Source organism: Scomber japonicus, chromosome 11 (genome assembly GCF_027409825.1).
Source record: "Scomber japonicus isolate fScoJap1 chromosome 11, fScoJap1.pri, whole genome shotgun sequence".
Classification (NCBI taxonomy): domain Eukaryota; kingdom Metazoa; phylum Chordata; class Actinopteri; order Scombriformes; family Scombridae; genus Scomber; species Scomber japonicus.
This window is the reverse complement of record NC_070588.1, coordinates 20,621,619-20,646,266: the sequence shown is the minus strand read 5'-3', so window position 1 is coordinate 20,646,266 and position 24,648 is coordinate 20,621,619. Positions and strand designations below refer to the sequence as shown.

The 24,648-nt window shown below is 38.8% G+C and overlaps 1 protein-coding gene across 3 annotated transcripts in view; it reads right to left on the bottom strand.

Annotated features, from left to right (window-relative positions):
- sytl5 (synaptotagmin-like 5) overlaps positions 1–24,648 on the bottom strand; it is a 40,449-nt gene continuing 15,801 nt past the window's right edge. The window contains exons 1-17 of one of the 3 annotated variants that reach the window (XM_053329224.1): positions 23,947–24,005; positions 16,691–17,063; positions 16,382–16,597; positions 15,081–15,193; positions 14,839–14,956; positions 13,217–13,354; positions 12,547–12,655; positions 12,312–12,435; positions 10,348–10,448; positions 9,643–9,738; positions 5,408–5,586; positions 4,194–4,296; positions 3,923–4,084; positions 3,711–3,819; positions 2,237–2,375; positions 1,946–2,154; positions 1–763 (exon numbers count right to left, since the gene is read on the bottom strand). In XM_053329224.1, the coding sequence (XP_053185199.1) occupies positions 621–763; positions 1,946–2,154; positions 2,237–2,375; positions 3,711–3,819; positions 3,923–4,084; positions 4,194–4,296; positions 5,408–5,586; positions 9,643–9,738; positions 10,348–10,448; positions 12,312–12,435; positions 12,547–12,655; positions 13,217–13,354; positions 14,839–14,956; positions 15,081–15,193; positions 16,382–16,597; positions 16,691–16,809 (2,178 nt within the window). In that variant the 5' untranslated portion in view covers positions 16,810–17,063; positions 23,947–24,005 and the 3' untranslated portion in view covers positions 1–620. Of the gene's footprint in view, positions 764–1,945; positions 2,155–2,236; positions 2,376–3,710; positions 3,820–3,922; positions 4,085–4,193; positions 4,297–5,407; positions 5,587–9,642; positions 9,739–10,347; positions 10,449–12,311; positions 12,436–12,546; positions 12,656–13,216; positions 13,355–14,838; positions 14,957–15,080; positions 15,194–16,381; positions 16,598–16,690; positions 17,064–23,946; positions 24,006–24,648 lie in introns of those variants that run through there. The other 2 variants (XM_053329223.1, XM_053329225.1) reach the window with 2 other exon arrangements.

Genomic DNA, 24,648 nt, shown 5'->3' with positions numbered 1-24,648 from the left:
TAATAATAGTCAAGTAAGAGTACTACTTCAGTAGGGCAGTAGAACTAGCATCAGTCTCCATCCACCTCTGTACACAACACAAGGGGGATGAATCTCAGTCTCATTGTGTGCTTCAGACGAGGATGGAGCTTTGTTGCTCATAAAGGGAATGTCTAAATCTCTACAGTATGTTACTGATTAGTATCTCATCTAATGCCTTACAAATGGTCTCTGTTGCTCTGACTACATGCAGAAATTACATGGATCACAGAGACGTGGACATACACATCAGGATTCACACCATGTGCTCTTTCAGTAGGTACGGTAAGTTACATACAACACGTCTTTCATATACAGCAGTAAACAGCAGTGCTTAGTCAAGAATAGATGCTTTCGAGGGCAGAGGGGCACATATTGATGAGTGTGTAAGGCATGACTGGCTGTTCTGGACAGGAGAAGGAGTCTAAACAGAGCATCTCAGGTGAAAGAACAAAGGAAAGGGACGGTCGTTTGAGTCCTGGACCCTCTGCTGTGTTGCTTCTCTTGACCGTTTCACCGTTCTCCATCTCTTTCGTCACACCTTCATTTTTTCTCTTCTCCTTCTGTTTTTCTCTTTTATTCTCTCTGTGCTTCGGCCCGGCTCATGTATTACATTTGCGCATGCTGGATCGCAGCATCAGAGTACACTCATGAGGGACTTCTGGGTTTTCGATCATGCGTTGCCACAGTCGCTGTTCCTCTCCGTATGAGTCCATCCAGTCTACCTCATTCCCGTAACTTTTGCCTTGAGGGGAGAGACAAACACATTGACATTTGTCTTACTTTGTCAGAACTAGTAGGGAACCCTGGTTTTGCATTTACATGTCGTCAGGCAGAAGTATTGAATCTACATATATGTCTGGCATTGAAACCAAGCTCTCGTCACTTACACTGAATCAATACTGATTCAACTGTCATCTAAAGTCAGTCTGCATGTTTTATTGTTTTATGCATACAACTATAGTCTTATGAGACACTACAAATTGATATAAGTCAGATTCAGAATGTTGCATTTACATTCTCACACAAATGAAAATCAACTTGAATAGCTTTCAGATTTTCAGACCTTCATGTCTGCAACATAATTTATTAATCTGACATGTCCTGTATGATATTAGAGAAATTAGAATGAATACGAATAAATTGTTTCATCCTGCCCTCTTCTCCAGGCTTTTGAATGTTACAGATGGTGATTTTATTAATGTTTCTTATTGTCATGTCCAGGGCCAACCAACAATTAAGCCTCATACATTGTATTCCTACTCTAGACCTCAATTGTTGTCTTTGTATTAGTATATCAGTGACTCCCGCTGTTTAGAAATGACTCAAAAGAGTAAAAACAGCAATCATGTTTCCGCTTGTGTTAATTTCGTAAAGTAGTCAAATCAAGTTAAGAGGTGTGATATGTATGCAGTGGTGTCTGTCTTACACTGAAGTACTCTACTGAAACTGAGAATATGATTACTGTTATTACTCTCAGGAGCTGTTTCTAAGCAAACTACGGTAGCTTTTGTGTAGCAGCGTTAGTGATGTGTTTTTAAAAATCTTTGGACAACAATGGAGGTCTATGGTAAAGAGAAATATGATATATCAGGCTTTAGATACACTCATGATACTTGTAAGTAGATCACTTCATTGTTGGTTTGGCTATGCACATGATATTTCTTGACTACGAAAAATATGGAAAATCACCAAATCCTGTAAGACAAAGTTAGCCAACTGAAAGGAATAGCCCAGCACGAACACAACTTCCTGTAAGTATAGAAGTATATTCACCTCCTCAAAGACTAAGTAAAGCTCCTTAGCCAATGTAAAACTGTGGAACATTTCGGAGGTTTTACCATCATATTTCAAAGTGGAGGCGTCTTGTCTACATAGTATCAAAGTCTAGCCAGGTACTTTTCTTTCCAGTAAAACAGTCACACACCTGTGCCAGCTCCCAGCCTGACTCCTCCCAGGAACACATTGCTGGCCAGAGCCTCCTTATCCCACACAGTGAGCTCCAGGCAGACATTGTTGAGGTCTCCTGGCTGCAGGCCACAGTACGTAAAGGTGTGGTTCCACTGTGGATTCACCGTGCGCCGCTCCACTGCTGTCTTGTGCTTGGTTGACTTGTTGCTGTCAGGGAGCAGGTATCTGGGCAGAGGAAGACAAATTTACTGTGCAATGCTCGGGCTGCTTCAGCAAATATTATGAAAAAAGGGAGCATCTCACTCACCCTTTAACAAAAGAGTCAGAAGTGCCTCCAGACTTGACAGCGGTTAAATTTTTGGCTCCTTTGACTAACAGCTCAACCATGCCCCCTTTAGGCAGCGTGAAGCTGCTCGTCTTCTTGCTCTTCAGGAACCCTTTCTTCACTGAGGGGAAGGGAAGCAAATGGAGTGAAAGAATTAAGAATCTTCAATTCACAGGTCCAGGTTTTTTTTATGTAACACTAATACAAACAAGTCTGGGGTGAAGATTTACACATATGAAAAATGTATGCACACAGACACACAAGCACATTGTACTGTTTGTACAGGGACAAGCATGCACGAGACAGGGCACATACTTATGATAGTAAGCATTTTTAACAAAGAGAAGCTAAATTTATGTGTCAGCAATACACATGGATTCAGCTTTAAACACAATAAGTAATATTTTGAACTTTGAAAAATTGACTCAGCAATTTGACTTTTTCTACTCCTAAATGGACATTTAGCAGCAGTACGCTGCATTAGTGGGAGATACAATTCAGGGAAATTTTCAGTAGTAATGTCAGGAAGGCTTAGGAAGATGAAGGCTAGAAGGCTAGTGCATACACAACTTTTTTTCTGGTCAGATGGAAGTAGGAATAACTTAATTATAGGAATAAATATGAGTTTGCTAACTTGTGGCAGTCATCACAAATGTATTCTGTGCAACTAAACATTTAAACTTCATTTTTTTTTATCAGAGTGCGAGCCAACTGAAAACCAGGACGTAAATACAAATGGAACTGAAAGATCAAGGAACAGGTTGCAAGAGACAATGTCAGGCTGAGAGGTGATTGGCTTGGCAAGACACAAGGAGCAGTGCTGGGCTACAGAGACTAAGCAGGGCAGGTGCAGAGCAGGCTGGGGAAAACAAGGAAAAACACAAAAGGCAATAGAGCTAAGGGCCATGGACAAATCAAAACAGAACGCCATCCATAAGCCAAAGTTCGCGATCGTCATCATATATAAGTGGCCATTCATTAACCTGTCTTGGAATTACATAAATATAATTTAAATCAGTGCATAAGGCACCCTGGGCAAACATAACTTAAAATATATTGCTGTTGACAAAAACATTAATAAATCAGCCTGTCTAGTGGAGTGGTTTGCATATTAGGACTGCATGAAACAATAAAACTGAACAAAAAGAAAACTGCAGCTCTGAAAAACATAACTAGTGTTTCAGTTCACTCTAGTTCCAATTAGAGTCAATCAACAGTATCTCAAGTGATCCTTAAATATAATCTGCAACCTCTCATCTGTCCTTCTTGCCACTCAGTCCAGTCTTAACAGGCACAAAAGCCTGAGGGCATCTCGTGGACTGATGGAGCCAGACTGGGACAGAACCATTTCACATACAGTCTACATTAAGAGTTGAAATAAGAATATATACAGTTTAATAAAATGTGATGTAGAACGTTATATAAATTACAATAGTCATTACTATTATGAATGTACCTTGTACTTGGTCCAGCGGCAGTGTGAGGTTCTTCTCGGCAGGTATATACTTCAACACGACAGTTAGTTCTCCTTTGTACTGCATTGTGGAATCAATACTGCTCTCCAGCTGCACAAAAATGATTCACAAACCTCTCAAACACTTTGTCATTGTGAAAACAAAGAAAGGATAAGACAACAAAGTGCGAACATGCAGGTTCACTGGTTCCTACCTTGGGCTGCAGAGCATACCACTCCTCTATCTGTGAATCAAACTCCCAGGAGTCAAATGTCAGCTCCACTTCTCCCAGGAAGCTGTTGTGTCCAAATCGGTCGTGGTGCCACACAGAGACTTGCAGAGTTCGTGTCTCCAGCTGCGAGTGGCTGATCACGTACTGCACAGGTGAAAAAAACCAACATAAAGTTAATAACGAAGATTTCAATTCGAAGCTATTTGTTCAATTTACAGAATAATTGTGCTCATTGAGTTTTGCAGCCGCTGACCCTCAGATTCTCGCTGAAAACAGGGTTAATGGTGTTGGCTTTGATGCTCGTCTTCCTCTTGCTTTGTCGTGATGTATCAGGGAGCAGGTAAGTCTTCACATATCTGCCATGAAACAAACACAGTGACTCACTCGAGCTCCACTGAAAGCAATGGACATTTGTCCTCATTCAACAACAACGCATTAGCTGCCCCTACTTCATTAAAGTAGATGACTGCCCAACCAATACTGAAATAATAAAACAATGTTTGGTTTCTTTTTAATTTTTCTTACATAAACACATACACTATAATAATCTTCCAAATTAAATTATTAAAGCACTGATAGGAAGATATGACAGCTGACCAATCAATGTTATTATTAAGGATGACAGTGGCAATTACCGTAATGCAACTGCAAATCTTTAACAGAAAACTGGAAAAGCAGGTCAGTTATCACTTTTCTAATAAGGTACACTTAAAAAATAATTCATATACTGTAAAATAATTTACAAAATTGCTTTAGACATAAGTTATTAAGCACTGACAGGAACAATGTTGATGACAACATATGACACCTGTTTTGTCCTGTTAGCTAGTTGTTCATTTCATATTTCTATAGAATCATTTTGAGCCCTTCCCTGGTGGAGAAGAATGGGAAGCATCTGGACCATGAAGCCATTTATATATTAACAGTTTATTGACATACAACTGCAGGCTTGATAGATTGAAGCCCTTTTATTGTTTCTCGATTTGCAGATGACCTACTAACTTTTGTTGTTGGTTTATTTGGTGCTGAAAAGGCTTTATTTAATTTAATTTAAATAATATTTATAACTGCAAACTTGAAGGCCAAATAAAATGTTTTTTTATTGTTAGCTTATAACTGATCTATAATGCATCAAAGCCATTTGTTACAGCTTATAAACCCTTATAAATGGTACTGTATTAGAGAGTGATACTGTCCAAAAACTGCAGGGTATTGTGAATGTATGCATTCTTGAAGTCACTGTGGAGTTACCAGCTTAAATCACCAAGATACAAGATAAATAAGACAATTTTGTTGTTGGATGGTGTTTTTTCTTCTTTATTTCAGAGCTAACTGTTTCCCTCTTCTTCCAGTATTTGTACTAATCCAGGCTAAACACAACCTGAACCAACTAGTTATCCAGGTAACTCTGTTTTGTGTGTGTGTGTGTGTGTGTGTGCACGTGCTTGCGCATGCATGCACTCTTACGCATCTGTGCGTTGCCTCCTCTCATCTCCTGTCGCCAGGTTGTGACACTCTTTCACCAGCACATTGAGAGCGCCTGTTTTGTAGCTGTAGCTGATGTTAAGCAGGATCTCACCGCTCACCCTGGCGTTGCCATAGTCACCAGTCTCACTGTACATGCTCATCATGCTGTTTATACTACTCTGTTAGGGCAAAGACAAGATGCAGAGGTAGATAACAACAGGAGAGGAGAGTTGAAAAGGTAAGGAAAAAAAACAGAGCAACACATGAGGTACGATGTGTATCTTTTGATGAAGATGAATGGAATACAATCTGTGGCAATAGGCAAACTTTAGATTAGTCAAGTTTTACCCAGTAGGTTATACAGACTATATAGACTATAATATATATATATTATGTAGACATTATACAGACTTAAAAGATTCAGTGGTATGGAAACATAGGGGAGATGAGGGTACTAGTGTAGCTCTCTGTGTGGCTCCCTTTGATAAATAAAGGTCACTGAGTTTAACATTTGCACTGTGGACCGAAATCCAAGAATTCTGCATGAAGATTGCTCCTAAGAACAAGTATTATCTGTGTTTCATTTTCAGAAAAGTGTGATGGGTTAAGGAAGGTATTTGAAAGAATGTGATGTTTCTAATATTGCATTATGCATTTTTTTTTTTTATAAATGCATAAATCAAAATGTCAGGCAAAGGCACTCTGATAACACTGATTTCTATGTAGGATTTATATTCTTATAGTTTGTTTCAATATTGTATGTTTTTTCTTTTCTTTTCATATCATAAGAAGAAGGAGGAAATCAACAGAAACTCAAGAGGAAAACAGATAACATAACGTGAAAAACTTAATTGCAGTGAGGAAGTGACAGCTGCCTGTTGTTTGGTCAACACATAAATGATTGTGTGTCCATCATTATCAGTAACAGAGTACCTCCTGTGTTTCACAGATTGTCAAAAGTTCCTGTGCCGCAAACTAGATAGTTTAAAGACTACATTGTACTACCTCATATTGTGCACCTGCAAAACCTATTTCATGAACAATAGACTCAGATCCATTACAAGAACAGCAGATAATTGTGTCTGGAAAATGTCTTGGGAGGCAGGCGAACATGACATGTTGTGTCCCTCGGCAGGATATGACTGGTATAATCCTCTGATGATAATATTGCTGTCCAGAAAGTGCTGAAGTCACAAAGCCGGCACTGAGCCTCACTGTGCTTCTTCTACTGTAAAGTCTACCTCATTTATTTCCTGCAGGGAAAAATAACTAGTTTAATGTGAGGAGCTTAGACTCAGAAAAAGATGTAGCTGGTAGTTGACTATTAAAATGGTATGGATGTGCACAAATACACACACTCACAATACATTAAATATGACTCTATATTGAGAATAAAGTGATATATTAAGCATATATCAGTATTTATTCATTCATATGTATTAACATGTATGTAATATTTGTGCTTTGGTACTGCTGCTGCACATTTACTGTTCTACATTGTTACTGGGAATATGAACGCATGCACAAATGCAGAAGAGGAGACTTACAGTCTCAGCGTCCGAGTCGGGGACATTGAGGTAACCCCACCTTCGCTCTGAGCAGGGAGTGGAAGACTACCAGCCGATTCATTACAGAGATATGGAGATAAGCAGGGAAAAGATAAAGAGGAAACAAGGGAAAGAGAGAGAACTGAGCTGCTTGATGTGTTAGTGGAAGAGACAGACCCCAAAGCACAGACCCCCGGCCCCCGAGGAGGAGCAGCAGAAACCCAGTCTCCAGCAGCACAGCCAGAAACCACATTACACATGGTTACCATGGTGATTATCAGCTGAAACCACAGAGACTATAACTCATCTGGAATCGGCTGTGAAATCAACATAGGCTCACTGGACACACACACGCACACGTTTCAACAGTCAAAATGCGTAAAGAATAACAGTTCCTCCTTGATTCGCACTACCAGTATGAAATGTGTCCCTATATGTCTTTTAAATACATTATAGTAAGTTATAATCCATTTATTAAACATTTCTATATTGTTTATAAATGCTAAATAAAGGGGTTTAAAGTTTTATTAATAGTTTATGTTCACCATCTTAGTTTAGTGCATCAGCAAGATAACATTTGCTATTCAGCACAAAATACAAAGTTCAGCTGATATTTAGTTCTACAGGTTTTTTTGTCTAAATTAGATATATTTAAATTTTGATGAGAGGAAAAGTCTGATGATGATACAGTGCATCATGAGGGGGACATGAATGTGTGTACTAAATGTATTTATTTTTAAATGTATTCATACAGTTAGGGTGCTTTTCCCATAGAGCAGGTCTAAACAGTACTCCAGTCCATCCAATAGTTGTTGAGACATTTCATTCTGGACCAAACTGCCATCTCTACAGCCACACCGCTAGCGTGAGTAAACAGTAAAGGTTGTAAAACAGTGAACACATAATAGAAACGGCACTATTAAATAAATAGCACTTACACTACTTCAGTTGTGCTTTCATTATATTCACTCAAAGCCCTCCATGAAGTAAATTATGTAACAGTGGGCAGAGCAGATTAGGGTTAGGGTTATATCAGACTCTGCTATCTGCATAATGTCCCTCATCGCCTCCTTATGCTTTCATTCATACAGCCAACAGCAGCTCAATGACGGTTGTTAGTCATTTATGAGATGACACGATAAATGTCAGACAGGCAGGACGTCTGTCTCGCCTGTTTTACCATGCAGTTCATGAATTTCACGCTCACACACCAACACAAATATCTAGAACAATGAACACGGTATGAGTCATGAAATAAGCCAATTATTTACGCCGTTGGAAGAATTGTATTTTCTGCCAGACTGAGAATTTTCTAGTTGGTTGTAAAGATGTCTAATAGAAAATAAGCTAAACTGTGCTCAAGTCCTGAGTTTGTGTCAAGTGTAAAAGTGTCAATACATATTTAATATTTTCTCACTTAATAGAGATACATTTGATCTAATGATGCAGAGCAACCTTGGCATCATATCTGTGCCCATCTGATGAATTTAAGTCCAGTATTACCTTGTTCTAGCTCGCATTTGGCTCTTTAGCTGCTAAATGTTCCACTGTGTTCAAAAGCTAGTCACTAACTTTGTTGGTGCTGGGCAGGTAAAAAATCACTGGGTTAGATTTGACTCAATTTGAGTCAATACGGCACCGACTCAAGATGAGGGCTGGTTTTGACCCAGTTTCAGTGGTACTTTTTGATTTTACTGTTGGTTTATTTGCACAAACTAAAGCTTGTTAAAATCTGCTCTACTCTCTGTAGAGTTACATGTTTGTTACACAGTTTGTTACTGGTTATTTATAAAATTGTGTATCTTTTAAATATAATTTTTGCACTTTGTTTTGTGCAAGACACAATACATGGGTATGGGTGTTTACCCAAACTGGGTAAAAATGTAACCAAGTAATTTTGGATGTGCAGCACAGTGGTATAAAAGCTTCCAGCTGTGGCTGAAAGCCACGCTGATGAGAGTACACACAAACAGTACAGCTGTAACTCAAGCTGGAGCTGAAATATGCTTCAAATGCTTTCTCAAGCTGAGAGGAACTGCAGCTTCAGGTAATAATTATCTACAAGCTGCAGCTTTCACATTACGCTTTGTTCTGTTAATTGAACGCTAATATAAAAAATAATTAGTCCCACAAATGTAGTTTTTCATTCCTGTGAACATCAAAAAGGAACTGAAATTGTTTTTGAGTGACAGCAGAAATCACATATCTCAAAACCAGGAGAAAAAAAACCTATCTACATAACTACATACAAATAAAGGTAAATGAGAAAATACTGGTTTTGGCAGTGTGGTGACTTGACTCCTGTATTGTGATTAAAACGACAATGCTTGAATTTTCTTCAAATTTACACAGAACATATAATCTGTTGATGTACTGTACATTAAAACATGCTTCTTACATTATAACACTACAAGTCAAGTTAGTTTATGTAAATGCAGCAGCCTTCAGAAGCGTGTGTATTGTACGTGACACAAGCAGCCCCTTCGCCTGTAAGCTCACACTATATTTACACAGTCAATACTAGAACATAGACACCTGACTCACGCATCAGGTGATGGTGAGTGTATGTGCGTGTGTTTGTGTATACACACGCATGTATTGTGTTTGCACTGTATGTGAACATTCAGGACTTCCTAGAATCTGTTTCTGATACTTATGTGTTTGTACGTGCTTAAACATGGGTGTTACCGTTGACACTGCAACACTGAGACGTCGGCTGGCAGTCTGGCTGTGGGCTGACATGAGGGCATCGATGTCTTCTTCCGCATCCTCATCAGAAAACTCCTACGAAGGACAGCATTCAGATTTAATCAAAAGGGAGACAGCATCTGGGAAGCTGGCCAACGCATCTTTGTACTTGTATAGTTTTCTACAGAGCGGCTCTGTGTGGGTGGATACAGCCAGCTTCCTTAAACTCAATGAGACAAATGAGGACAGAGTGTGGTAATCTATTTACTAATTTTTCATGTGAAAAAATCACAATGGCACCAGGTTTCCAGTAAACTTGTGAGCATCAATGAACGAGCAGGTTTGTTTTGAAATCATCATTATGCGCCTGTGTGTCTGTGAAACACTGAATGCAAATGAACGCAGACAAAGCAACGCTATACTGGCCGTCAGATCCTCTACCTGTTTTCAGCCTACAGCCATTTAGATGCTTGTCATGCTCTTTGAAGTGGCCTCTGAGGTGAAATTAACATTCAGTCCCGCATCTTATGCATCATACTGATTTCATCCGCCTACAGATTTCGAGCCTGATACAGTATAGTAGACGTATACTTCAAAGGTACATTAACTGAAAAATCATAGGAGTCTTTGTTGTGATTGTGGTCTGTGGGGAGGATGTTGCAGAAATCAAATATGTGATGTTGGTCTGGGGTTGACAGCGCTTACTGTTTCGTTGAGCCCAGGGACTGAGCGGCTTCTGAGACTAAAGGCGTCATCACTGGGTTCAGAACCAGGAGCTGACAGGTCCATCTCTGAGCGGCTGTGATCTGGTGCAGGCAGGGAGATGAGCGCAGCGGAGGAGAAAGAAAAAAAAAAGTAGTCTCAAAGATGCTGTTTGAAGAGTGAGGAACCAGAAGGCAGACAGTGAGGATCAGAAGCGTACAGTGCATATGGGGGGCAGACACTAATGGTCATCACTATGTTTCCTGCACATCATGAATGTGTGAAAAGTTACTGCCCATAATTATAATAATAACGATATGCCAGAAATGCAACTCAAAGCGATTTATATCAAGAGGAAGAGTTCAACACAATTTGAAATATGCTTATTTACTTCAGCTTATTTCAGCTGGAACTAACCCAAAATGGGCAAATGATCTCCAAGTAGAAAGCCTACTAGAACATGATCCTGCTCAGAGAAATGATTCTTACAGTAGGAACACCAAAGTATCCTTGTCAGAGGATGAATCTGTTGTTATGATGAATATGCTGTCAGAGATGCTAAATCAGCATAAGGACTTTTATGAGGAACTGATTCTACAGCAGCAAGAGAACTTCAAATCATTTGTCAAGGTCGTTTTTGAGGAAAAAAAGGCTGAATGAAGTCATTAAAGATGTGAAAAAGATGTAAAATCTAGCCTACAATTCACAGAGGGCTTGGTCAATGAGCTGCGCACGGATTAAGAGACTATCGAAAAAAGAATGAAAGAAATCGAAAATGGAATTGACAATTCAAGAACAGCACTTGATGAAGTGATCTCAAAGCTGGATTTTATAGAGAATCAATCGAGAAGGAGCAACACCATTATAGACAGAATAAGGGATGAGAAAGGGGAGACATCAGAAAAGAAAAACTCAGGTTTGAAAGGTGGAGGAATGGAAACTTAACGTGGCTACAGAGTGGGGCAGTTTCAGGTTTATTATGAAGCTTTAGAGGAGTTGGAAGGTGTACTCTAGAATGTTGTGGGGAGCAAGCATAGCTGCTCCCATTCTCCGTAGCTAAGTTCACAGTAAATCACCTCTCAGGTTGCTCTATACTCATCTAATTCTCATTAACTATGATTATAATAACCCAAATATTGAAGAGCTCTTTCAAATATACAAAAAAGCAAAACCTATAGGAATAAAAGATAATATGGGATAAACTTGAAACTCAGAAATGTAAAAATTGTGCTTTCATGAGGCACTTAAAAGACTCAGAGGGAGACTGTGAGTATAAGTTTTTGTCTGAGATTTTGAAACAGTGAACAGCAGTAAAGTCTGAGGATCTGTTGAGTCCTCCTGGGACAATATCAACCTTAATCAGGCACAAGCTTATGAATAAAACTATAGATAAGTGGATCTTATAAGTCTTAACAGGAAATATAATATAACAAACCAATATGATTTCTTCATCAATGTATATGTTACTGAATATATGGCCTTAAATATCAGTGTGAACAGATACTCCCTTAAGCCCCAGCTGCTCTTTTCCAGCTAATGGCACTAATAGGAGCCAATTTAAAATCTTGACACACTTAGCAGCTGTTCCAAGAGGAGATAAAGCGTCTGACACTGAGAGGGACAAAATGGAGGAGATTATACTTTAAAGGGGGGGGGGGGAGTTAAACACATAAAGAAGAGCAGTAGACAGTGACAACGTGACATCTGATCCATGGCTGAAGGAGTCATTTTGTCCTGTACATGATAGGTGAGTGTTTATGCACAGTCATAGTCAGAGGGTCATTATTAAACATCATCCTGATATGATATTGCTGCCTCTAACTGTGACTCAGTTATCAAAATGTTTGTATACAAGCTGTAAAACTGTTAGACAAAAGCAGGAGTTCAGGATCAGTCGTGTTAATTGGCACGTGGAGAAAAAATAAATAAATACTGGAAACAGGAGATATGGGTTTTAACAGACATACCTGAAGAGATCGAGGCCCTGGACACAGAAATGGTTGGAGTGCCAGAATTCTTCCTCTGTTGGGTGGCAGCTTTCTTCTCGCTATCGCTGGAGTGTAAACTGGCAACGCTCTCTGCTCCATCAGGCTGTATGCAAACACAAAAGGAACACACCTAAGCTGTTAAAACAAAACTTCAATATGGATGGTTTCCCTCCATGTAATTCTGCATGTGTGTGTTTGCGTATCAGTTGCTGACCCTGACCCTCCGGTTGTCGCTGGGAGTGGAGGATCTGTCCAGAGTTTGGGAACGTAGGTTGTTGGGTACAGTTGGCATCCCTGAAGACTCCAAAGCCACTGCATCGCCCCTGACAACCACAACACACAGTTTAACATCAACTACAAGTAACTCCTGCCTTCAACATTAAATAACATAAATTCAAACCTTTCATCATCATGTAACACTCAAGGTAAGCTACCAGCCTGATGCACAAGATTCACTTGAATCACTCCTTTAATGAATATCCCTTAAAGAGATGCTTTTTCACATGATTGAGCTCTTAACAAATGTCAATGCAACCTTTTTTTAATTACTTTATAACTGTATTACTTGAATTCTTTTGAAACTGCAGTTACAGCCCTGATGCCTTGAAGTGTTCACTTTTCATACAGATAAAACCCATTTATAAGCTCAATGCTTTCATGCTCTGAATATAAGCTATTTCTCTATTCATGTTTCATTTTGCACCAATGCTGAAAGAATGAAAGTTTAAGGAGCTAAACTGAGCTATTGAGGAGTAGTTGTTTTTGAATATTCCAATCTTGTGCTGCCTTTGGTAATTTGTGTTTTGAAATGTTATAATATTTGTATGAACATGATCACATGGTTCAGGGTTCACTGTATATTTATTGGTAGTGTAGATGGACACCTGTTTGAACGTGGACTCTGACCAGAGCGAACACTTTTTACACTCTGAGCTTCTCCATCTGATTTGGCACTGATGTTGTCGACGCCGTTCTCTGGCTTCAAAGTGGACCTGCTGCCTTTTTTATCCATCTTCATCCTTCTACACACACACACACACACACACACACACACATACACACACAGAGGGAGTCTGTTATCTACTGTACATTAGAGTCACTATTATAGAGTCATTACACTGTCTCTCTCTGCACCCTGCTTTATCAGGATGACCTCAGTGACTCAGTTCTACAGTTTGCCTCCTGCAGAGGAAACACTCTTTTCAGGTACAACCAACTATAATACATACTTTAACACTAATTCTTTATTTTTTCTTTGTTAGCATAATATCCCAAAAGCATCTGAATAGATTTCTGTGAAATACAGAAGACAATTGGCCATGTGATTTTTTGATCAGAAAAATCAAGCAAATGCTTCAACTAATGATGACAGAAGAGGGTTGCATTTAGTGAAGTGACAACAAACCATCAGTGTCACAACTATTCAGTTCAGATCCTCTTAAATAATAGTAGAATCTCAGATGACTCCCTTTAAGGTAACTAATCAGATGTTTACATAACATCCAATCCAAATCTAGCACTGGAGCATGGAATAAGACTGAAACTAGGTCATTATAATGTGAGCACTGTCTGCTAGCTAATTTATGAGAACTTTACTTTTTAAACATTAATGCAGATTCAAATAATAAATAACCCATTTTTATTGCAGTTTGAGAGGCACCTGACCTGCATATTTGTAACACTGATGAAACCTGGGCTTCCGAAAACGTTCTTTTCTCCTCTGTCATCATGGAAACCACTCTCAACAACAAACAAGGACATCATCTCTGTTTTGTCTTTTAAGACTACACTTATTTGGCTGACGAAGTTCTTTAATATGAACCCCATGATTGGCTGTTACCATTGTTTTTGAATTTTGATTCAGATACATTTAGATGACTGTCTAAATTGACAGAATTTTAACATATCGAATCGTACACAGTATGCAGGCATGCATTGTTTATGTATTCTGCAAAAAAGACACATTTAATAATATTTTTAAAAGTATTGTGTATGAATAAATTATGTAAATGGATCGTGTTTTTTACTCAATTATGGGTCATATTATGGGTCAGCAGCCACCACTTTTCTTAAATAATTGTAGTTCCTTGGGATTTTGAAATTGAAGTACGTAGTTCATTTTTTATAACACAGTTCAGTCATAACATCATCATGTTATTTATTTATCAGAACTGCACTGCACCTCATCTATATTGTGTCTGTGCAGCCGAGATGAAGAGTGGTGATAGCATGCAGAATCCGATTACTGCTTAGCTCCTCTATCAAATGTATTTTAAAATGTATTCATGGTTTCTGATAAAATCAAATGAGCATCCACTTGATCTTCTCCAGTGCCTTTGTGCTGCAGTGTGCACTCAACACACTGCAGACTTCTTTCAAATTTGGTTGGAGATGATTTTATAGTGTCTTCTGTCTGCTATCCTGCATATTTCACATTGTCATGCGGTGTCATTCATTTAAAATTCAGTACAACTATGTGTTAGCATGAACATAAAGGGAGACTTACCCTTTCTTTCTTATGCCGTCCACAACATTGTGTATTGCGCTTTTGTTGGGTTTTGGGGCGTCGAGTCTCTCTGGCTCAGAAGAGACTGACAAGTTCTCTGTAGACTTTTTGTCTAAGGCTTGTGATCAAAAACATTAAGAATCCATTAATAAAAACATCATATATCATACACCACCTAACCTTCAGAACAGTGATCATTATGGTATTACACCTTTACAGTTGTCATTAGTGGTGATACTCACTTGGTGGGCTGCTTATGATTGTCTGTTTAACCACGTCACTGCTTGGCACTTTCTGCTCAAAGCGCTTGGACCTCTCCTCCAGGAACCACTCTCCTGTCACAACCTTCAGCTCCCTGAAAACATATCATCCACCTCTATCAGCCAAGTGAGAGTGGAGAACTGGCATATCTTGTGATTGAACATGCACAGTGAAACATAGAAGAAAGTCATGTCTAATTGTTTCTAAGGAACAGACAAAGCTTTACTCTAATACTGCCATTGTAGCAGAGCTGAAATATCTCATCTATTATCTGTGTAAATTACATTGGTAAAAAGTGTCAAAAGAATATGTCTGGTGGTTTTCTTCCTTTTCTATATTTTTCGTATTGCTAACAAATATCATATTTATAAGTATTATGAGTTGTTGCCCAAAAATGAATAAACATTAGCCTGGCTAACGTCATTTCCTCGTATTTGAGGCGGGATCAACGAATGTCGATCAAATGCTTCTGTACGCTACTGGACAAACTTACAGCCAATCATATCAACGATACATGATGACATATTCAGAATGGTGCTCGAATGAGAGCATGGGTATACCCAGACTAAATAAATATTATCAATGAGTCACAATGCTGCACTGGATGACATGTTATTTGCCTCAGAAGACAAGGATCACCTTAGTTTGTTTAGAAATGGCTCCAAAGACTAATAACAGTGATCACATTTTCAGTTTTAGGAGAATAGTTCCTTGTACAGTAGACAACACTGCACATGCACAGGAATGTGGTTCTGTTTGCAGAGCTTTGCTAGCTTGTTGTGCTGCATTTCACAACCTTGTGACTTTATTCAAAAGCTATCAATAATTACAATGTAGCATAAAATCAAGAAGTTGTCATATGTTCCAGAACAAGCTAGCAAAGCTCTATAAACCAAACCACTTCTCTCAGTGGCTCATACTTACAGGGAATTACTCTCCGGAGGATGAAAAATTGATCACTGTTATTAGCCTTTGGAGTCGTTTCAAAACAAAGTAATGTGCCTAAACTCTTCTGTGCCAAAGAGCATTTCACCCATTGCAATGGTGTGACTCACTGATGTGTTTTTAATAGTTTTTGGACAACAGTGGAGAGATTTGATGACAATAAGGAGGTTTGAATGGATTTTCCCTTTAAATAATTTGAAAGCTAACAGCACAGAAACACCTGAGGCCATCACAGACAAATGGAGACAGATGTGGTGTCATTAACCATCTAATCCGAACCAGCTGTATTCCATTCCTCTTTTAAACACTAAACCATCCCTGCAGGCATTACACTTACGAGATCTTGGCACAAACGTTACACTTCCATTGACGTCTCTTGGGAGTTGTAACGCGGCAGTCACTGCAGACACGCAGCTCACACTCCTCACAGAGTTCTCCGCGGTCAAAGATCAGGCCCAAAGTCTTAGTGCAGCGAGCACACTGTCGGTCCCCCGACTCCTGAGGTCGACGGGAACCTTTCCGTCTGATCTCCAGCAACTCATTCTTTAGCTTCCTTTGGGAAAGAAACAGGAGTACACCAAAGGATAATGAGAAAAGTGAGAGACAGACAGACAGAAATAATGATGACTGATACTGAAGTCCTCACCGTATCCTCTTCTCCTCTCGTTTCCTCAGTTTCTCATCTTTCTGCAGCACCTTCAGGATCATTTCTCTCTCATGTTCCAGCAGATAGGAGAGGTTTAGATCCTCCATGACCTGCTCCATTGGTCCTTTAGTCTATAGCCGGCCAATTAAATCAGCCAACCAAAGATGTTGCATGGAGGAAGCCAGTCAGAACTACATTATGCTGCGATGTGTTGTTATTTCTGATAAGTTCTGTTAAAATTTGAGTTGTTGTTCTTTTAACATGTGCATAGCCCGAACGTGTGTTTCTGAAAAGCTCCCGACGTCCCTCCTGTGTTTTCTCTGCCAATCTTCTTTTTCTCGGGAAAGCTCACAGATGACCACTCACAGGAAACCTAGACAAGGTCAAACAGATAAAAGGGAAAGTCAACAAAATATGGCAGACACTGACATCCAAATGGTGTAGTCAAATTCCCAGTTAATGTGCCTTTCTTTTAGCCAATGAAAAACACATTAATTAAAATAAGACAATGATTTTCAGGATCGCAAGGGGAAACACAAGTAATTGGTAGACATTTGACAACTGCACACAGTCGCTCACCAACCTTCCAATTAGTCTCCAAGCTTGACATTCAGAGCACAACACCCACATTTCTCAGCTTCTATTAGCAAAGCTCAACTCCCCCTGAAATCCACAAGACTAATTATCTGAACACCAGCATGCCAGTGCACACAGCTATATTACATTCATTTGGCAGAGAATTTTGTCCAAAGACTTTTAGCAACACTAATACCTATCAGTAAAGCAGTGTTGGTCAGTTGGTCCACAACTTTGGTCCAGAATGAAATATCTCAACAGCTATTGGATATATTGTCTTTAAATTTGGAAGAGGCACATGTTAAGTCTACTGATAAGTGAGTTTTTCATCTACTGCCATCATGAGGTTCACGTTTGTGATTTTGAAAAATACCTCAAAGACTATTGCTAGGAAATTTAGCAAACACATTCATGTCTCCCTCAAGATGAGCTGTAATCACGTTGTTGATCCGTTAATTTTTCATTTAGCACCTTCATCAGGTCAATATTGTCAGCAGATCAACGAGCAGCCTCACAAAGCCACTATCATGGCTGTGGATATTGTTTTCCCAACTATGCAACCTAACACTAACCCAATCATCATGAACAGTTGGGGATTCAGTATGTCACTCATCAAACCACCAACCCTTTAATTAATGCCTTTACCATCTAAACTATAAGCTGCCTTTAATTAAGATTAATGGTCCAAAAAATGGAAATGTCACTCCAAGCTGCACTGTGAAAATGCTAAGTGGCCATGAGTTTTTTTTGATGCAGCTGCAAGGTACTTTGAAATTATGTGCTTTGAATGCTGAAAACACACATACACGCAGACTGACTGAGAATCAGTCACACACACAAACTAGATTATCATCTAGTTGCAGTGCCTGATCAAGTTAACTCCTGTGAATAAGTTGATTTGTACAAAAATAGCTTTCCATGCTATCAATAAAGCCAACCCTGAAGAAACTAATACAGGCTTATATGAAGCACTGAGGAAAGGACAGGATTCTGCCAGCGCTTGTGTAAATGAAGTTGGGAAATCAAAATTGAATGGAGTGGAGGGATCTGCACAGGCCCACACCAACCCACTCCTTCAGTCCTTATTCATTATCATCCCTTTCATCCCTTTTCTTCTCTCACATCTTGCCTTCACTTTACATGAATTAGCACTAATGAACCCGCAGACATCATCTTTGCAGCAAAAGGCACATCATGACATCAGTGATTATACCTTTAACATGTGAGGTAGGGATTTAATAGAAGACATTATGACGATTTACAAATACCTTATATTTAGAAGACTAAAACTCACTGTGAATAGTGGAGCAAGTGAAGTCTACAGCCATGGTAGTGGCACTACAGTGGCACGTAATGAAACATGTTCACTATGACTATATGGACATGCTGGTGTATAGCAGATTCATCATATAATGTCAGCATGTTAGCTAATTAGTACACTATCCCCAGATGACTACAGTCCAATACAGTCATTGTGTAACTGTTTAGAGCAAGTAACTAATTGGATAAACCAAATTTTTCTTCAATTAAATCAGCACAAAACTGAGGTAATTGTTTTTGACAATAAAGAGAAGAGGATTGCTGTCAGTAAACACTGTCTCTAAAAACTAAAGACCAAGTCCGAAACCTTGGCGTGCTGATAGACTCAGATCTGACCCCGAGCAGTCATATGAAATTAATCACCAAAACAGCCTTCTATCAGCTTAAGAACATATTCATGTTTTATGTCCCAAACAGACCAGGAGAAGCTGATTCATAATTTCATCTCCAATAGACTTGATTACTGTAACAGTCTTCTGACTTGACTCCCACAAAAAAGCATTAAACAGCTGTAGCTCATTCAGAACGCTGCAGCTCGAGTTTTAACCAGAACAAAGAGATCAGAGCACATTACTCCAGTTCTAAAGTCTTTACACTGGCTCCCAGTCAGCTATAGAATAGATTTTGAAGTTCTGCTACTGGTCTACAAATCACTGAATGGTTTAGGTCCAGAATACATGAATGACATGTTAGTAGAATATAAACCCAGTGGGGCTCTGAGATCTACTGACTCAGGTCAGATAGTTGAGCCCAGAGTTCAAACTAAACATGGTGAAGCAGCTTTTAGCTGTTATGCTGCAACTGGAACAAACTACCAGCAGAACTGAAATCAGCCCCAACTGTGAACATTTTTAAATCCAGATTAAAAACACTTCTCTGTTCATGTGCTTATGATTGAGCTCTTTTAAAGCACTTTACATTTTAATCTTTCATTTGCACTCTATGTCATTTTAATTATTTCAATGCAAATCATTATTTTATGCTGCATTTATATTGTATGTTCTATTTTAGACTAGCTTCTTATTTTCTTTGTATTGTATGTTTTTATGCTTCCAATTGTTTTTATGTAAAGCACATTGAGTTATACACATACTGTATATATGTATATATATGTTGAGACATTTTACTCAAAGTGACAAATATCAATAGATGTTGACGTATTCAGTCTGGACCAAAGTGTTGGACCAACTGGAAGAAATGCCACTGACATGATAAGTCTTTAGATAAAACTGCCAAGACTCTGCAAAGTGCAGGTGCACAGATAATTAGTCTTATGAATTTCAAGGAGAGATAGAGCTTTACTAATAGAAGCTGAGAAATGTGGGTGGTGTGCTCTGAATGTCAAGCCTGGAGACAAACTGGGAATTGTCAAGATATCTCACCAAATGTCAACCAAATTTCACAAAATGTCAAGCTGCTGGTGCGCCAACAGTAAAGTCAGAGCATCATCAGGGTTATTAGGGTTCATCATCTGGGCACCATGGATATCTGAACCAGATTTTATGGCAATCCATCCAACAGTTGTAGGAACATTTCAGTCTGCATAGACCCCGAGACAAATACACAGGCTGTGTGAAAAAGACCCGGAATGGAACCACTTTCACACTAACATTCAGACAACATAATTTTCTTGCAGATGTAAATGCAGAGCATAACATAAGATTCTGGCAGCTAGACAACTTTGACACATGATGCTGACGTATGGTGTATATGACTAATATTTGGTCAACAACATACGTAAAGCCAAATATTTATCTGAGCCTCTATCATATTATTATGGTGCCGTGAGGACAACACAGTCTCAGAGTTTGAACTGTGTGCTGCAGTAGGCGGTGTCCTGACGCAGCCCTCCCTGAGTACACACAACACACATTCCTACTGCTGCTCACTCAGCCCTGAGTAAACAACAGTGAGGAGACAGTTAAACTTTGGCTCCTGAGCAAAGGAAATACACTCACTTCTCAGCTCTGCACTAATAACGTAGCTTCGAGGAATGCTCGCTGACTCATTGCTTTCTCAACACAGTGTGGGGAAGGTTTTACTTTTTTTTCCCGCCATTCACAATTCATAGCATATAATTGAAAATGTACAACAGGGTCAATGCTTTACTGGGGACATCTGGCTACAAGGCCACATTGTGTTATTCTAGGTGTTTTATAACTCTGTGGCATTTCACTAGTTTGGTGTTTTCTGCAGGTGGCTGGGCTTACAGACAGCAGAATCTGTCAATTACAGTGCCTAGAAAATGTATTCACCTCCTTGGATGTTTTCCCCTTTTATTGCTTTTATAAATTGAATCATGGTCCATATAATTTGGCTTTAAAAAAATTACAAAAACTCTATAAACAGATTTCTACAAAGTAATTTCAATTAATTAAAAATATGTAATGTAAAATAAGTGACTGCATAAAGTTAGTATTTAGTAGATGCACCTTTGGCTGCAATCATAACACGGAGTCTCTGTCAATTTTACTCCATTCTGATCAAGTTCTGTCAGGTTGCTTTGGGATCCGGCTTGAACAGCCCTTTTCAAGTCCAGCAACAAATTCTCTATTAGATTGATCCATTTTGGTCTCATCGGACCAAAGAATCTTCTTCTAGTTGACCTTAGAGTCTCCCACATGCCTTTGGGTGAACTCTAGTCAAGATTTAATATGAGTTTTCTTCAACAGTAGCTCTTTGCCACTTTCCCATACAGCAACAGTTGTTGTATGCAGTCTCTTCCATCTCAGCCGCTGAGGCTTTTAACTCCTTCAGTGTAGTCACAGCTGTGTTGCACGGTCACTCAGTTTGTGAGGAAGGCCTGCTCTAGGCAGATTGACACATGTGCCATGTTCCTTCCATATCTAAATGATGGATTTAACTGAACTCCAGAGGATGTTCAGTTAAATTATGGTTTTAACTTAACTCCAGAGGATGTTCAGTGACTTGGAAATGTTTTTGTATTTCTTGGACAGTTCTTTTGTCTCCATGGTGTTGTAGCAGGAATACTGATTAACCAGTGACTGGACCTTCCAGACACAGGTGTTTTTATACTATATTCATTTGAGACACATTCACTGCACTCGGGTGATCTCCATTCACTAACTGTGAGACTACCTGCACCAATTGGCTGGACCTCTATTGAATTAGGTCAGTCACTTTAAAGGGGGTGAATATTTATGCAATCACTCATTTTACAATATATATAGGCTAACCCTACCCGTTTTCACTTTGAGAGTTTTTTTTTTGTAAATTCTTAAAAAAAAAAAAAAAAAAAAAAGCCAAATTATATAACCATGATTCAATTTATAAAAGCAATAAAAGGGGCCAAACATCCAAAGGGGGTGAATACTTTTTATAGGCACTGTAAAGTCCATAGGTGCGCTTAAAGCAGTTGGGCTCTAGTTGGTGGAAAACAGTGGATACATGGATGAGAAATGAACACAGTATAAACATAAAACACAATCATTACTGAGCATTCAGCTGGTGAACAGAAATGGCTAACAAAACGGGGCCTTGAAGTTAGAAACCAAGGCCATGTACTTTCAACTCAGTCCTGAACTGTGTGTAGTTGTAAACATGTACAGTACAGTATGTTTTTTCCCAGAAGGAAAACCTTTACATGTAAATGCTTTCAAGGGAAAAAATATGTACAAGATGATTCATTTTATTTTACTGCATTCTGACCTTTTAAAAGGGTCTCAGTTTGTACTTGATACACCGGGGTATGCTTAGCTTTGGATGGAAGCACTCTGCAAATAGAGACCAGGAGAGTCCTTTAAAGAAGAAGTTGGCAACCATCTATATTTTCATTATTCTTCAACAAATACCATGAAAAGACAAAACCAACAGTGAAGCGATGCTGCTAACAAGTACTGTATGTGTATCTAAAGCAGGACGTAGTTCAGTCCACACTGTTGCACTGGGTGACGGGGTCCTTCATTACAGTGAACATGGACACTGTAGTTTATTAAAGAATATATCAATGAGCTACATCGTTACAATAGAGTTGTGAAGTGTTGTCCTCATTCCCATTTAATATGTTCTTTAAATCATTTCCTTAATATTACTGAACACAGAAACTCAGGAAAGGATAGTATGACAAATCTACAGGTTTATATTATGGCCACAAGTTTCCATAATTTCGACTTTTGACTAAGAAGTGACCCAGAACTTAAATCCAAACCGTCTCACACTGCAGATTGTATAATTAGTTTCCTCAACACTCAGTAATAGTTAAGTGCTACCCAGATGTTTTCTAATGTAGTTGTTCATCTTTAGTTGTGATGATTCAACTGGGAGAGTTTCATACAAGTGAGTCACATAAGATTGTTGAGAAAATGAATCTGAGTTTTAATTTTAAAACCAAGGGGTCTAAAATATCTCCCCCCATTTCGCTACATGTCTTTATTACCACGAACACTGTTGCTGTGCTGTATTTTGCATCATTCTCACTCACACATGCTGCTTCTGTATTCACTAGAGCACCAAATCCATGTTTAAAAACAGTTCCCAACAGATTCATTATTTACTCCTGTTAGTGTAACATTTGCTAAAACATACAGTGCCAGCTGTTTCAGGAAACTACTGAGACTAAAGCTATGTATCTATAATGTGGATCATCAGAAGAAACCGATAGACTTGGGCTTGAGTCAGAAGTAATAAAGTATCTTCTTTTCATGGTATTTGTTGACAATAAGAAAAATATAAAATAATGCTTCCCTTTAAAAATGCACTCTTATTTATGTAGTATTCTTTGAGGGCAAATTTCTGTTATTCTGCTGTTCTTCAGCATCTCAACTTGGCATGAGTGTGTCTCCCTCTGGCAACATGTTATGCTCATCAGTGCTCCTGCTATTTGAACAACAAATATCTGGCCTCTTTGTTGCCTTGTGCTCTGCAGAAAAAATATAATCCCACATAAAAAATTCAATGTGATGCTCAGGCCTCTTGAAACTGGAATGTTCTGCTAACTAGACTTAAGCACAGTATGACCAGTTTAATCATCTTTGAGGAGGAGCATCTCCTCACTGTTTACTGCATGTTCTCTTTATGTCCCCGAAATTAATAATCTATCATAGACTATATTCAGCACTACAAAGTTATTTAAAGGCACCCTGTGGAGGTTTTGATCATAAGTAGCACTATGCAGTAATGTTTTTATGAGTTATGTTTTGTTTGTTCTCATGCATGCACATAAACACACGATATGCTCCCTACAGTTTCACACTTCATAGTTCATTCAGTGATCTATAGATCCACTGGCTGGTTGATACGACGATATGATTAATATTAATACTCTCTGATATTAATATACATCACAATATGGCCAATAAGGTCAAAATTACACACACGGTATGCTGAGGAAGCATTCTCACCAGGTCCATTGTTCTGTACTCACATGAAACTCATCAGTAGATGGCGTTTGACCAGATGTTAAGCCAACAAGGCCAAGAAGAAATTGAAATTTGAACATCTAAAGCTTTACAACTAGGTAAATAATAAATAATTTCCTATTAACTTAAATAAAAAATCAAGAGACAAAATAATCTTGTTGCATGCTGGTTGCATGGGCCATTTAGTGGCTGTTCTACGGTTTTCAATCATTTTACTTTTTTTTCAAATCACTTCAAGGACTTCTCATCAATTTCCCTAAATCTACAGTGTCATGACAACTGGGCTAAGTACATCTGCTGATATAATAGAAAGCTTCAGGACTACTACTAAAAGGACCTGTGGAGATATTGTACCCCCACCTGCTGTGTCCAAGGAAAGAAAACAACTTGAAACCTCAAAACTAACGAACTGTGTTCCATTGTTAAACTTATATGTATTACAAAAAACTAAATGTAATATACTTAATATGTTTTACATCAAACTAAACGTCTACAGCAGTGCTAGCAGCTCTGTTGATGTTTAGCAGGTGTAACATTCACCATCTTATTTCTTAGCGTACTATGTTAGCACAGTAACATTTACTAACCAGCATTAAACACAAAGTACAGCTGGTGTGAATGTCATTAGTTTAGTAGGTAATTGACCTGATGCCGGCGCTAGATGGAAAGTTAAAGGCTGAAATG